This window comes from Gadus macrocephalus, chromosome 3 (genome assembly GCF_031168955.1).
Source record: "Gadus macrocephalus chromosome 3, ASM3116895v1".
Taxonomy (NCBI): domain Eukaryota; kingdom Metazoa; phylum Chordata; class Actinopteri; order Gadiformes; family Gadidae; genus Gadus; species Gadus macrocephalus.
In genome coordinates this window covers 12132867-12149288 of record NC_082384.1, presented here as the reverse complement: position 1 = coordinate 12149288, position 16422 = coordinate 12132867, and the positions used below count along the sequence as shown (strand labels likewise).

At 48.3% G+C, this 16422-nt stretch overlaps 1 protein-coding gene across 1 annotated transcript in view; it reads left to right on the top strand.

The window, feature by feature from the left end:
* The window catches only part of LOC132453730 (microtubule-associated serine/threonine-protein kinase 1-like), a gene marked incomplete at its 5' end in the record, with an annotated part of 40411 nt that overhangs the window by 9273 nt on the left and 14716 nt on the right, over positions 1–16422 (top strand). The window contains 13 exons of the mRNA XM_060046675.1: positions 643–724; positions 2374–2583; positions 3513–3614; positions 6825–6957; positions 8383–8450; positions 8926–9002; positions 9199–9407; positions 10648–10786; positions 11178–11310; positions 13667–13832; positions 14565–14666; positions 15124–15246; positions 15530–15639. Of these exons, the coding sequence (XP_059902658.1) occupies positions 643–724; positions 2374–2583; positions 3513–3614; positions 6825–6957; positions 8383–8450; positions 8926–9002; positions 9199–9407; positions 10648–10786; positions 11178–11310; positions 13667–13832; positions 14565–14666; positions 15124–15246; positions 15530–15639 (1654 nt within the window). The remainder of the gene's footprint in view (positions 1–642; positions 725–2373; positions 2584–3512; positions 3615–6824; positions 6958–8382; positions 8451–8925; positions 9003–9198; positions 9408–10647; positions 10787–11177; positions 11311–13666; positions 13833–14564; positions 14667–15123; positions 15247–15529; positions 15640–16422) is intronic.

Below are 16422 nucleotides of genomic sequence, written 5' to 3'. Positions count from 1 at the left end.
CCAATACGACTGCCTATCCTTTAATGTGTTGGGGAACCGAAATAATTTCCTTTTGTGGCTGGAACTCGAGTGCAGTGTGTGTCTGTTGGTGTGAGTGTGTGTTGGTGTGTGTTGGTGTGTGTGTGTCTGTTGGTGTGGGTGTGTGTTGGTGTGTGTTGGTGTGTGTGTGTTTGTTGGTGTGAGTGTGTGTTGGTGTGTGTTGGTGTGTGTGTGTTTGTTGGTGTGAGTGTGTGTTGGTGTGTGTGACTCCAACACTGTTGATGGAGGAGTGCGGCTGGTGTGGGGCTCAGCCGCCAGTGGGTCCATTAGTGAGACGAGTGACGCTGAATGTGTGATTGTGCCATTAGCATAACGCACAGACACAACGCACACATGCTGGGGACGATGTGAATTATCCCCTCACGTCGAGCTGAAAAATGCATCCCTGCTCTGCTCTCTCACTCTGTCTTTGTGTGACTTTACATTTATTTATTTTCCCCTGACATCAAATGTATTGTGTTCACTCTTTCTCAACCTCCCTCTCTCTCTCTCTCTCTCTCTCTCTCTCTCTCTCTCTCTCTCTCTCTCTCTCTCTCTCTCTCTCTCTCTCTCTCTCTCCCCCTCTCTCTCTCTCTCTCTCTCTCTCTTTTTGTCTGTCCATGTCTCTAGCCCGGGGCGATCGCCGTCCTGCTATGACAATGAAATAGTGATGATGAACCATGTCTACAAGGAGCGCTTCCCGAAGGTCAGTCCTTTGAACACACACACGGCGGTACACACAGAAAAAGGCACACACACACACACACACACATAAAAATGCAAAAAATTCACATGTTTACACGTGCACAAAAACACACACATACATTCGCACAAATTAATTTATTGACACGTGAGCACACACACACACACACACACAGACTCTACTGCTAACACAGCAAAGCAGTTCAAGTTCCACCTACGCAGTTTGCCCTTCCATGATAAGCTCCCCAGATGTGACATCTGATAAAAATCAAAACAAGATTAACCGCAGCGAGCGACAGTAGTGATAGCGCTATCAGGGAGAGGGCACACCAAGAGGAAACTCGATGGATGCTAATGACTGAAATGTCACCTTTCTATTATGTTGCATTGTAGTGTTGTTAGATAATAATGCCCCTATCACAGTGATCAAACAACAGACTGGCAATGAATGTTGACAAACCCACAAAATCCCTACACAGTGACTGCATATATTCCAGCTGGAATACTATGTGTCATGCCAAAACGTATATTATAATCCGTATTATCCGCAACCAGGAAACTAACCAGGAACCACAGTAACAGTTGAAGCCCATTCATTGGTCAAAGCTTCTGTATTCCCTAAGCCAGTCACAACAGGTTTGACCGGAAGATCATAGTCAAAATGTGCCTTATCCTACATCCAACGCCATTTCATCGCTGCTGGATTATGGAAGAAATGATCGTGGCGATGTTACAGAAAGTCATTCATGGCTCGAAGCGTCATGGGACTAAACGTGGTGTTATTATGCACCCTGATCTATAGACCCTCATTAGGCCAGCAGGAGTCGATTAAAGGACCTATGCAGTTTATTTGTGTCCTTGGACACTATTAAATGTATCAGGTTGCAAGGAGCCAGACAGAAGTCCAATTGAATATTAGGCTGTCTCTCCCGCTTATGTATGTATACAAAAAATCAAATTGCTTTTAAACTGCAAATGGGAGAAGTCAAATTTGCTTTGATAATAGAAAGATGAGAGCAGTGACTCCTTATTACTAAACACTTGATCCTCCTGGCCATCTCTGATGGAACCAAACGTTTGCAATGGTTATCCGACCAGTTCTTAACAGGATCTTAAATCACTTGCCATATTGTGGCTGCAAAGCCAACAAACTATGGCCCAGGCCTAAAGTGAATTAGAAAGTGGAAGGACCTTTTGTTATGTGCAGATGTTGTGACTTATTTGAAGTGTTAGTTGTTTTGGCTGATTATTTTATTGCTATCATTTTTTGTTTTATTTATTGTATATTATAAAAAAATATTATTATGTACAATTTTAAAATTGTATTTTATTTATTATAATTGATATATTATATTTATATTATTTTTTATAAACTAAAAATAAATCAAAAAAGGATTTCTCACATTTCACCTGACTGTTACCCCTTGCTGAGATTCTATGTGAAGCCCATGTATGTTGTTTGAGCGTGCTGTGCTAGCTAGCCCCATGTGACAGTAGCACACGTGTTTACCGCCGCCGCTCTAACCCCTAACCCCATGTGATGGTGGATCACATGTGTTCCTCTGCCGCTCTAACCCCTAACCCCATGTGATGGTGGATCACATGTGTTCCTCTGCCGCTCTAACCCCTAACCCCATGTGACGGACTCTCCAGGCCACGGCCCAGATGGAGGAGCGTCTGGCCGAGTTCATCCACAGCTACTCCCCCGAGAGCGTGCTGCCGCTGGCCGACGGGGTCCTCAGCTTCATCCACCACCAGATCGCCGAGCTGTCCAGGGACTGCCTGACCAAGTCTCGCGAGGGCCTCATAACCACCGTCTACTTCTGCGAGCTCCAGGAGAACCTGGAGAAGCTGCTGCATGACGTGAGGAGGGGGCGGGGGGCAGATCGCGTCCTTCTCCCATGTGGAGCTTTGTCTGTGTAGTCTGTTCACACCGCTGCCAAAAATACCTGCTTAATATTTCTCACCAATATTACAATTTTCTTTATGTTTGGTGTTCCCAAAATAATACACACCGATACGGCACTTTAAACACTCGACCGATTCCATTCTTTGTCTACGCTGTACTTTCACTGGCATCCTAAAATACTGGGTGGAGTTGCTGTGGTTCTGTTGAAGCGGCCCTGTGTACAAAAGCTGCGCTTCCATGCCACGATGTCATGTCGTACACGGTGTGATTCGACTTTAACACAGTTAGCACTCAAACCATTACTGAATAAACATTTCCGCCGCTGTAGGCGAGCTAGATTCAGGTCAGGGCCCATTTACTTGTTTGTTAGCTGCCAGGCTTTTATCTTTATTTGGTATTTAATGGGTACATTCATCATCGTACCGTCATTTTTCATTCACACTTAATGTGTGGATATTTCATTCAAATGTGGCTCCAGACAAGGTTTATATATGTCTATTTAATATGTTTATTATCTCCTCGTCTAGACGTCAGCAATTCGTGATTTTTTTATCGCTGCTGGTTACTGTTAGAGGACTTAGACAGGACAGGAGTGAAGGAAGGTGGTCGAAGGCATGCAGAGGTGGTGGTGTGGGGAGGGGGGTTCAGGGAGTGTCACCTTGATTGAGTGAGCGGTGAATTGATGACTGGTTCACAACGACAGCAAAACACTCACGACGACCCGTTGGTGTCAAACAGAAAACAACACGATGCACTTCCTCCTGACACGATTTAAAAAAAGGATGGATGTGTATTCTTTTCCCCAACATTTATTGTGAGAAAATCAAGTGTAAAGTTTCATGTTGTAAAGTGATTAACGCTCTCTCTCTCCCCCCCCCCCCAGGCTTATGAGCGCTCGGAGAACTCAGAGCTCACCTTCGTCACAGAGCTGGTAAAGAAGCTCTTCATCATCATCTCTCGCCCAGCCAGACTCCTGGAGTGCCTGGTGAGTTTCCCATCCATCACTACTTCTGTCTGTCTGCCGGCCTCTCCGTCCTTCTGTCTGTCTTTCTGCCCGTCTGTTCGTGTCTGTCTGTCCTTCACTATATCTGCCTGTCTTTCTGCCTGTCCGCGTTGTCGTTCAGACGGTCGGTCTGTCTGTTCGCGTCTGTATGTAGCGGGTCGGTTTAGCTCAGGTGGTAGAGCAGTTGTCTTGTAACCGAAAGGTTGCTAGTTCGATCGCCAGCTCCTCCTAGCTGAGTGTTGAGGTGTCCCTGAGCAAGACACTTAACCCTAACTGCTCCTGACGAGCTGGCTGTCGCCTTGCATGGTTGTCGGTGTGTCAATGTGTGTATTAGCCGATGTAAGTCATTTGGATAAAAGCAACTGCTAAATGCCCTAATTGTATATCTGTCTGCACTGTTCGGGTGAATATAGCTTAAAACTACACTGATTTGACTTCTCTTCTCACGTTAAGTTTGGATCTGTTGATGTTCATGCTCAGGTTAAGTGAAAGTGTGGATCGGTTGATGTCCATGCCCAACATGATGCCTCAGAGCTCTGACAGCATGCCACTACGCCAGGTCACCAGCGTCATGACGATCAGCCACGTACACACACACACATCAGAAGGGGCGGTGGTCTCAGGAGTTGGCCCCTCCCACGACCCGCCCAAGCCTATGTTAGATCTAGCACTCGTCCAGTACTCACTACCTCATTGCTCATAAATCATCAATTTAGAGGAGCAATGAGCGTCTATGTTCGCGCGGTTTCTATATAATTTGTGCCCTGCCTCAGTCTGGCTCCAGGCAGCCATAGGCCAGTCCTTGGGAAGGATTAGCCCCGCCTTCATCAATACCAACCCATACTGATAAGTACCCCGTTTCTGTCTGGATTTGTTTTTCGCCTGTGGCTGTTTATTATATATATCTATATATACATTAATCTTTTTCTTCTTATTTTTAAACTTTTGTACGCACGCACACACACCCACACACACACAGAAACACACTAGGTCAGCTCAACAAGCCATCCTTCAACAGAACACACCCGGGCCAGCCTGGGGCGCTCCACTCCACACCCACACCGCCAGGCCACTCGGCCTCCCAGGGAAGGCATCCGATTGGTCAGAATCAGACGGATGTCTTTGTCCTTGCACCGCTGATACAGACGAACATTAACTCTCCAAAACGTCTGAGCCGTGATTGGCTGCTCGGCACATGCAGGGGGCGGGGCCTGACACCTGGGTTCACCCTCACCGACGGATCGCTCTCTCCTGCGTGCCTCGACCGGCCCGGCGCCGCCCCTGCCCTTAAGGCTCATCTTTCCGTTGTCACGGCAACCGTCGGAAGCGGTCGATAGGGTCGTTCAGGATGTAGACTTGAGATCTGTGTGGCAGATTGTTTAGAGGGGAGGAGGAAGAGGGAGGAGGAAAGGCACACAAACATACACGCACATGCACAGAGACGCACGCGCACACACACACACACACACACACACACACACACACACACACACACACACACACACACACACACACACACACACACACACACACACACACACACGCGCACACACACACAAATAACAAATTACCCATGCACCTTCCCGCGGACACACATACACGCCCAGGCACAATGTCTGCACAAGTTTATTTAGCATTCATGTCAGTCCCACACTCTGAAATGGTGGAAATGTCTCTGACCGGTAGACAGAAGGATATTATCGTGAGGAGATTATAGCAATTGCCCCGTATTTTTTCTCTGGCCATCTCTATCCATTTGCTCCATCCTCGCTCCATTTTCTCTCTCCGTCTCTCTCTCTTGCTCTCGCTCTCTCCCTCTCTCTCTCCCTGGCCGGCCGAGGGCAGGGTATACACAAGAGCTCCGGTGACCCTTGCTGCCCTGTGCTCTTATTTCTGATCAAAATGTCATTCCCCTCGCCTCCACCCACCGGCTGAAACAGGACCTCACACAAACACAGACGACCTTAACCGAGGGGTGATGAGTCATTTACAGAAGGCCTTTAGAATCGAAGGCGGTATTACAACCAAAGGGCTTTGGTATGGCGGCTCCTGTGCTCTGTTTGATTACAAACAAAGCGAAACCACTGAGACCTAGGAAAGGGAAAGTGCTTTGACCGGAGACTAGAAACCGATTGCAGATTTCGTGCGACTGGTGCGGTCGTATGCGATGAAGGCAATTCCGTGTAAGTGAGATAGGTCATAGAGTTAAACGGTGCGCTTCGCTGCATTTTCAATGACATCTTCAGATTATATTTCGCACAAAGAAGAGTTAAATTGAGCCACTAATTTTACTGACGTTCCTTGGGTTTTCCATTCAAAGCTGTGTTAGTTGCATTCTAACCACTAGAGGGCAGCGGGGCAGGGACACGTTTAGACAGCAAACTGTTTGATGCATGTAGATTGTGTGCAGTGTTTCCCCTACCATTGTTCAGGCCTGTGCACACACATGTGTGCACAGGCGGGCCGCCAGGCCAACGAGCGCCCCCGCCAGGCCAACAACGGGCCAAAAAATAAATAAATAAATAAATAAATGGGGCAGATGATGCGCGGATGATGCCCCATCATAACGGACAATCTGACAGCATTAAGTTATATCATCATTAGCATGGCACCACCAAAAATTGTATTGTAAATAAAATTAGTTTATTGTTAATAACGTGTTTATTGAATCATTATCAACTTGTGATGGCTAAGCAAGTGTTTTATATGGAAATAACCAACAAATACTCCCGTGAAAAATGTATAACAAATCACACTATCAGCTCTTACAACCGGGCCTAAAAAAAATTCTAGGGGAAACACTGGTGTGTCAATAGTGTTTCACTGTGTAAAATGTGATTTTTTGTATGCATGTATGTATGCACATGCATTTATTTATGTACATATCTATGCATTTATGTATTATAGCTCAGAGGATTCTGAGCCTAAACGTCTAGCCACAGTATTAATGTGTGTATAATCGATCCACCGGAAAATAACGTGGCGTTTTTATCCACACTGATAGACCCTTATAGACCCTCATTAGGCCAGCTAGACTGAAATTTATCTGAATACTGCAATGTCTCTCCCTCTTGTATACAAAAATGAAAGAATGCATCAAATAACACGACACATAAAATAGTAATTCCATTGTGCGTGCATGTATGCAGCTGTGTGTGCCTGACCGGCGTGTGGTCCGTCTGTGTGCTCCAGGAGTTCAACCCGGAGGAGTTCTACCACCTCCTGGAGGCTGCGGAGGACCACGCCAAGGAGGGCCAGCTCATGGGCACCGACATCCCCCGCTACATCATCAGCCAGCTGGGCCTCACCCGCGACCCCCTGGAGGGTGAGGCACGGAGGGGGGCGGGGGGGGGGGGGGGGGGTGAGACAGGGAGGAGAGAAGGACCGCAGGAAGCAAGGAAGGAAGAGAAGAAGGGAGGAAGGATGGTGGGAAGAAAAGGAAGGTAGGCAGGAAGGAAGGAAAGAAGGAAGGAAGGAAAGAAGGAACGCAGGAAGGAAGGAAGGAAGGAAGGAAGGAAGAGAAGGCTGAACGGTAGGGAGGAACGAAGGAAACAGAGTAGACTAGGGTACACTCCCCGGGGGAATGGTTGGTCTGAAGCCTCCTTGTTAGATGTTACCTGCTCCTCAATACCCTGTCAGTGTGCTGTCACTGAGACTCACTGTGGATTAGGGGGCTGACTGAAACCCTCTGAACCCTGAAAGAAGCAAAGCAGTGAGGAAAAACACCCCAAAACAAACGGTGAATATCACGAATGCACTCCAGACGAGGCACAAAGGGTCTCTCTATCGGAGGTCGGGGCTCCACCGGTGGAGCCTCGCAGGGGAGCCACCTCTGGCCCGGCTGCCTCTGCCTCCCGTCCCGACACCGCGCAATGAATCACCGTGAGACCCTCAGACGGAGACGCCCCCCCTCCCGACGCTAGCTCACATCTGCTCAGTCTGGCCCGGTGATCCATCTCGAGGCGCTCATTAGCTGACGGGCTAAGTGGTGTGGAATGAGTGTTCACAAAGAGCTACGGCCGTCCCGGGCCCCAAATTAAAACATCCTGCGTCGGGCTGGAAGCCTCGTAGCTTATCTCAGATAACAACATGGCTTTATCCGACCCTGTATTTTGAATTTCTACACACACGCACGCGCGCGCGCGCATAAACCAAAGACAACAAATTGAGGCACGCATTTAGTCAATTGTTTTTCTTCAGGACTTTTTCATTTGCTGACGCTGAACGCAAGATTTCTCCATTGTCTATCAAATCAGCGAGGAACTCACAATCTCCTCCACATTGTGTCCTCGGCTGATGCTCAGCCAGCAGCGGCAGCGCAGCTTTATATCCCCGCTCCTGGGTTTTAATTACACTGGCTGTCCATGTGCTGCCTGGCTTTGTGGGCGTACAGCTGCAATCAGCGCATTTCAACCGCTGTCACATCCAAGAGATAGCGAGCCCAACAGACAGGGCTGCCAGGAACGCTTTAGCACATGGAACATTAAAATCCTGGGGTCGGGTTCACACAGACTTGGGCAGGCGTGGAGGGCGGGGGGGGGGAGGGGGGGGGGGGGGGGGGGGGATTGTGCTCTGGTAATGAGGCTATTTTTATGCCACCAAAATTTGGCTTTGCATTTGGGGATAATGACACAAGTTTCAAACGCGAAAGTGATGATGCGTGCAAAGTTAAATTAGTTACAACGGGACTTTTATTTTGACACCAGCTGTTGCCGAGTCAACAGTCCTCTGTGCGCTCCCTCCCTCTCAGACATCGTGGGGTTGGACAGCTATGACAGCGAGGGGCCGCACACACCGGAGACCGACGACTCAGCGGAGGTGAGCAGAGCCAGCACACGCGCACATGATAGACACGCATACATGCATACACACACATCAACACACACACACACACGCACACATACACACATACATACATACGCGCACACATACATACACACACGCACACACACACACACACACACAACCTCACTCCAGGAACACATGTGTGTGCACAAATTCATGCTTTCGTACATTACATTCACAAACATGCACACTCACAGATTGTGTTTGTATTTCATTTGAAGGCGTATCCTTTTTAGTGGTTAGTGGGTAGCCCATTGCTCAGCAGCCTAACCCGGCGGCATCCACGAGCAAGACGCCTAAACCTTTACTGCTCACTAATAACATCCATTCATTTAAACCACGTCCATTAGGAGACATGGAAGTGCTGCATGATGACAGAGTGGTCATAGAGGACGGAGGACCTCAATGCCTTGACGTTAACACGTGTTTACTGTCGCTTTGCTCTCAGGGGAAGTCGCAGCCGATGAAGCCTCCGTGTGAGGAAGACTTCCAGACCATTAAACTGATCAGTAACGGTGCTTATGGGTAAGGCAGGGAAAGGCTTGTCTGGGTTAGTGTGGGACAAAAATGAACCAAATAAACATTCATGTTAAGTGACCCCCTCTTCCTCTCTCTCTCCCGCTCTCTGACTCTCTCTCTCTCTCTCGCTCTCTGACTCTCTCTCTCTCTCTCGCTCTCTCTCTCCCCCCCCCTCTCCCTCCCCCCCCCCCCCCCCCCCCAGTGCGGTGTACCTGGTGCGCCACAGAGAGACCCGGCAGCGCTTCGCCATGAAGAAGATCAACAAGCAGAACCTGACCCTGAGGAACGAGATCCAGCAGGCCTTCGTGGAGCGAGACATCCTGACCTTCGCCGAGAACCCCTTCGTGGTGTCCATGTTCTGCTCCTTCCAGACCCGCCGCCACCTCTGCATGGTCATGGAGTACGTCGAGGGTGAGACCGCTCAAGGCTTTTATCTTGAAGGGCTACTGTCTCATGGGAGATGGTCAGCGAAGGATTCAGGCGGAGAATCATCGGGGAGAGTCGTTGTGCTCGCGTACATTTTAAGAGATCTCTCTTAACCCTCTTATCAATGACGACATAAATAAGATATAATGTTCACTTTACAGATGGAATAGAAGAAGAGCAGACAAAATAAATAGGTCCAAGATTTTGGTTGTCAGATCCACCCTTATTTTTCATTGCTATATTTTCAAGTTTATTTCTAGATTATTAGAGTCCCCTTAATTACACCGTCAAAGAGAGCATTATCAAGTGGAAATTGCAAAAAAATATATAAATACATTAGTAGCAGTGTGAGCTTTCTATTTCTATCTGCTGATATTATCACCTCTAATAGCACACCATGCCTGTTTAATAAAACACTAAATGACCAAACATGGCCAATTCACCTAACCAAAGTGTATTTTATTATATGTATATATATATATATATATATGTATATATATATACATAAATATGATAGCTGCAAAAGCGAGGTCAGGCCGCGGTATTGTGTTCCGCCCTGTTTGCTGTGATAACAACACATCACGCTGCATCAGGCGAACTCAAGCCCTCTGCGCCGGCACCTGCAGAGAGGTCGAAGTCCCCACCGGTCGCCTCTGCTGTTCGTAAGGACAGACGAGCCGACGGACTGCTCCTGTTTCACCTCCACCTCCATGCTCAGTGGAGAGAGCCGAGAGGGCTGGGTTTAAATGCAGCCACCGGCCCTAAAGTGGCAGTGACATGAACCTGTGTGTGTTCACTAACCTCTACTGCAGCCTCCAGGAGTCCTCCTCTCGGCTTTCACGGAGCGCTCCGGAGCGACCGGGCCGTGGTCTTAAGAGGCCGGTCACACAGGAGACTTTGGAAGGCTAAACAGGACGCCACCTCCTTTAGTGTTGAAGATCAGGACATTTGACTGTTGCAAAGCACCTTCGAATATCCACGCCTAAACCTATGAGGATGTTGGCCGCTTTTTTTATGCTGGAGTGATCTTATGATATTATTTTTTACTTATCTACCTAACTACTTTAAAACATGAAAAGCTTTATCTGCTAAAGAGCGGCAAAGCAGGGACGCCCATCAGCAAAGGAGGGATGTCCGCCCCCCGTCCCACGCGCTTAATTAAACCCGCTGAGATGCAGACGGCGCTGGGTGCTAACCGGCGTCACGCCTCTCTGGTCCTCCCCAGGGGGCGACTGCGCCACCCTGCTGAAGAACATCGGGGCCCTCCCCGTGGACCTGGCCCGGATGTACTTCGCCGAGACCGTCCTGGCGCTGGAGTACCTGCACAACTACGGCATCGTCCACAGGGACCTGAAGCCTGACAAGTGAGGCCCCCCGCGGGCGCAGGACAGATGTTAGGCCCTTAAATGTTGAATTTCGCTGCACAGGTGGAGCACAGAAAGTTAAATAAGAACAGGGATTTTCACAGTGTTGTCAAACATAGAGAGAGATAAAATTTAAAATATAAAAAATCAAAGTAAAAACATTATAGCTTGGTGATTTGACGCAATCGAAATGTTAAACAAATGCCAGTATTCAGAGTTTTCTTTGTAGTCAAACTAATCATTGTACTGAGATCTTTAGGACCTCGTGGGGCCCGACTCGGATCCATAGTCATCATGTTTTACGATGTCCGTTCCTGAGTGAAGGGTGGAGGCTGCTTTTACAACGTGGTTCAGGTGATGAAGTGCTCGCTGTAACTCTGTGTGTCTGCAGCCTGCTCATCACCTCCATGGGCCACGTGAAGCTGACAGACTTCGGCCTGTCCAAGATGGGCCTGATGAGCCTCACCACCAACCTGTACGAGGGACACATAGAGAAGGACGCCAGGGAGTTCCTCGACAAACAGGTAGGAGGAGCCGGCTCATTCATGTAGTACTGAATGGAGCACTTTACAGGACTGATTATAGCACTGGTTAAAGGACTAACTGATGCACTTAGGACTGACTGGAGCACTGATCACAGGACTGACTGGAGCACTGATTATAGGACTGACTGGAGCACTGATTATAGGACTGACTGGAGCACTGATTATAGGACTGACTGGAGCACTGATTATAGGACTGAGTGGAGCACTGATTATAGGACTGACTGGAGCACTGATTATAGGACTGACTGGAGCACTGATTATAGGACTGACTGGAGCACTGATTATAGGACTGACTGGAGCACTGATTATAGGACTGACTGGAGCACTGATTATAGGACTGAGTGGAGCACTGATTATAGGACTGACTAAGGCACTAATTATAGAAATGAGTTGAGCACTGATTATAGGACTGACTATGTTACTGATTATAGTGCTGCTGACCAACCTCTAATTATAGTCCTGATTATAGTACTGATTATACACTTACCATACCGTAAATACTATTATATGTATTAATATGGTATATTTACCATTACTACTACTTGTTATACTACTACATTTACTTATTCTACAAATATTAATATTTTCCTTGACTTCTGCTACCGACCGTATGATGATTGAATGAGAGCACTTAGGGTCGAGGCTATGGGCTGCGTCCCCCCTGACACGTCTCAAGGGTCTGGGCCAGTCTGAGGCGGCCAGAGTGCATGCATGGTCACTCGGTGCTCACTGTACCGGGGATGCCCTTACTGGCTCCCTGGCTGCACCTTAAAGGAACAGATCCATAATTAAAGGGTAGGGCGGCGTGTGTCTACCCTCCACGTCTGTGCGGAGGATCCGTTGCAGGCCTGGCCGTCCTCTTCCAAGGCCCCGTCTCACTCAGCTCTGAGACTGGGGTAATTGAGAGCTTGTTGCCCTCGTGTTTGTTCTAGCCACTTTGCTCAAAGTCACCTTATGTGTTCTCAGGTTCCGTTATACACACGTTGACCTACCCAAGAAGGCAATAGTTGTGAGTTTAGAGATGTTTTCTATGTCTAATCAGGTGGGACCCATTGTACGAGAGATGGAGACCCCACCGTTTTATACAGATGCATTCTGGGTTAAAGAAAGGGTTGTAGAATTCAGATCAGGTTCCTCAGTGTCAACAGGGCCTTTGGCTCTTTAACTTTAGCAAGGGTCAAACCAGCAACATTGCGGTTTCCAGACGAGCTGTTGTCTCCTGGTTCTACCTTCTGAGCTGGTTCCAGGGTCTCAGCGGTTCTCCTGGCCTGTGTAAGACCCTCGCACCGGAGACATTGATTGCTTATGTAAATGTGTCTTAAAACTACAGTTGGCAGTGCAACTCTGACAAAGCAGCTGTATACACAGGCATGGCGTCCATCAGTAGAGGTCATACATCATGACAATAAGATCATTAAGAGAGAGAAATTGTTCATTTGGACCCAACATGCGATATTATGTTGTTAATAATGCATGAATAAATTCATCATCCCACATCCAGAAAATCAAGGGAGGGTTTTCCCCCGTCCAGCTCGCACGCGTAAACAAGCAGTGGTGGGCTGCGCGGGCGATGATTATCCATTATGAAGACACAGCATCCTGAATCGGCCATGGGTGCCAGGATGAATGGATTCTTGCTGCTCCTCGTCCTCCAGCACAAAAGAGACATTCGGCAATTATAGTTATTGTTTGTTCCCCCAAATTAAACCAGTCATAATTAATCTGATTGGCCCACGAATCCTTCAGCCAACTGCGATAGCAGGGAGCATCTGTCTGACGGGGTGCAATCAGCTCACGCAGATAAACAGCCGGGGCCTCTCTGTGTTTCTATTAGAGTACACAACATGGTTTTATTATGGAGATGAGGGAGGCTTTTTTTCTCTTTCCTGTTTGTCTCTGGCCTAATGTCTATGTTGTAAGGCAGTGACACAGAACCTAGAATCATACGCACATATTCCAACACACACACACACACACACACACACACACACACACACACACACACACACACACACACACACACACACACACACACACACACACATACACACACACACACACACACACACACACACACACACACACACACACACACACACACACACACACACACATACACGCACACACATATACACATATATAGACACAAACACAGACTGACATTTTACAGAAACACATACACACCCAAACACACACAGATACACAATCACGCACACACACAAAAGTATTTTCATGTGTTTGTGCGCGTTGTGTGCGCACACATACCTGCGTGCTTTCGTACGTGAATGCTCAAGCGCAATGCGCGTGTGTGTATGCGTGTGTGTCTCCCCCCCAGGTGTGCGGCACCCCAGAGTACATCGCCCCGGAGGTGATCCTGCGGCAGGGCTACGGGAAGCCGGTGGACTGGTGGGCCATGGGCATCATCCTGTACGAGTTCCTGGTGGGCTGCGTGCCCTTCTTTGGGGACACCCCCGAGGAGCTCTTCGGACAGGTGATCACAGGTGAGCACCGGGTACACACACGGCACGGGTGATCACAGGTGAGCACCGGGTACACACACGGCACGGGTGATCACAGGTGAGCACCGGGTACACACACGGCACGGGTGATCACAGGTGAGCGCGGCCTACACACTCATCCAGGTGAGAGTAGGTAGGAAAGAGTCAAACCCGACGTGCTCTCGATTTTTTTTACTCATAAAATCAATGTCAACGTTACGTTCGTATTGGTGGTTAACGTGCGAAACATTGACAAAAGTATTTTATTGAAATGACCAAACATTTTATAGATGATGAAAAAACAATGCATCACAGTGGTTTTCAGTTATGCGGTTTGATAGACGATCATGAGATAGGTTGTGACATTTTGGTGTGGCTTAGCTTAGTATTTATTGTCGTAACCTCTTCCAAGGCACACATAACCATTTGAATCCACAGATAGAAGGAATTTATATTAAAATAAATCAAGGTCAGGGTATCGACCAGGACCCAAGGCACTGAGAGCATGTGATATAGATGACGTTTCTCAGAAATAACTTTGTTAATTGATTTATTCCCTTCAATGTTTTACTTATTTGCTTCCTATTTTACCTCATGTACTCCATTTAGATTGTCTGTTGATGGTAAAAGCAATTCCTCAAGGGTCAGCAATCCTCAAAATAACTGCCTGTGTTGGAGCACACTTCAAAATAAAAGCTCTCTGTTCCCTGCTTGACTCTGATTGGCCCCTGCCAGACGACATTGTGTGGCCTGATGGAGAGGAGGCCCTGCCTGCCGACTCCGAGGCCCTGATCTCAACCCTGCTGCAGACCAACCCCCTCATGAGGCTGGGCACAGGTACTGTAGGGGCCCGGGCCCTCTGCTTATGTTACCGCTCCCATCTGGATAACGCCACGTAGATCTGTTAGTGGAGACTAGAATAATATTACTTTATGTTAGAGACGTTGTGGAGCTACAGCTTTCCAATTGTTATGATCATATTCTTCTTCTTCTGTTTCTCCTTCTGTTTCACTTTTCTTTCTTCTTCTTCTTCATCTTTTATTTTATTCTTCTTTTCCTCTTCTTCCTCTTCCTCTTCATGGTAGTAGTAGTTGTCGTGTTCTTTTCCGGTCAACCTTATAGCCCAGTTGTATTATGTGACCTGATTGGCCGCGCTTTGAGAGGTCAGCGCTTCAGCTCTGTAGGAATACAGCGTCCTCCATTGGCAACCGTTGGCAACCCAGTGTGTGTGTGTGTGTGTGTGTGTGTGTGTGTGTGTGTGTGTGTGTGTGTGTGTGTGTGTGTATGCGACCAGGGGGAGCGTTCGAAGTGAAGCAGCATCCGTTCTTCTCTGATCTGGACTGGAACAGCCTGCTGAGGCAGAAGGCCGAGTTCATCCCACACCTGGAGTCCGAGGAGGACACCAGCTACTTTGACAGTAAGTGTGTGTGTGTGTGTGTGTGTGTGTGTGTGTGTGTGTGTGTGTGTGTGTGTGTGTGTGTGTGTGTGTGTGTGTGTCTGTGTGTGTGTGTGTGTGTGTGTGTGTGTGTGTGGTGTGTGTGTGTGTGTGTGTGTGTGTGTGTGTGTGTGTGTGTGTGCACCTACACTGCGTTCAACTTGTTCCCAACCTCTGCTTTCTAAACCATCATCTCACTTCCTTGTCCCCTCTCTCTCTCTCTGTTTCCTCCCCCCTTGGTGCCGTCTCCCCCGTGGTCTCCCAGCGCGGTCCGAGCGTTACCGCCATATCAACGCGTACGAGGAGGACGACACCAACGACGACGAGCCCGTGGAGATCAGACAGTTCTCCTCCTGCTCACCGCGCTTCAGCAAGGTGCCGCCTCCCCCTACCCCCTAACAGAGCGGCCCGCACGTGGTCAGCGGTCAGCGCCATCCCATAATGCATTGGGACCAAGTTGGGCTCCGAGGCCCCGACCTAGCGTGGTCAAGCTAGAGTTATCAATTTTAACCTCTGACCCCGGTGGACACCCGACCTGGTCAATGCGTGGCCAATCACATCGCAGCTTTGCTTGATGTTGCTAATGCAGATGTAATCGAAACGCAAACTCCACCTCAGTAAGAGTGAATGGTGTCGGCTGGCGCCAAACGCACAACCTAGCATCCGATGCCGTGCTGAAAGCTCGTGGTGTGATCACCCCTCCACACTCTCTTCATGGTTGAGTCAGAGTTGGGTTCCTGCTGGCGATCAGCACTCCACTCAGTGCAACAAAACAGTTCATCTAATGGCAGCGGCGGCGGCTTTTCTGATTAAACTTTATTTTCATCAGGGGAGTTTAATTAGCATTTCAACAGCTCTCTATTCCAGATACCATGCTTTCTGCCTCAAATGACGGCATTGCTCGGGTATGTGTCGAAACAAAAAGCCGAACGATATGTTCGAACATGCTATGGCTTTGCACAAGCTGGCACAATATTTTGGTTGCCATGCATTCGTCTTGTCCTGAATGATGCTATCCTCTAGCTGCAGATCCCTTCAGTTTGTGTCTTTGAAAAGGGAAGGAGCTCCCTTCAAGGCAGCCCTGCTCTGCGCATCTCATCTCGTAAACCGTCGGGTGTGGACCACAAAGCCTTCCCGAATCGTCTGTCCCGAGAGCTG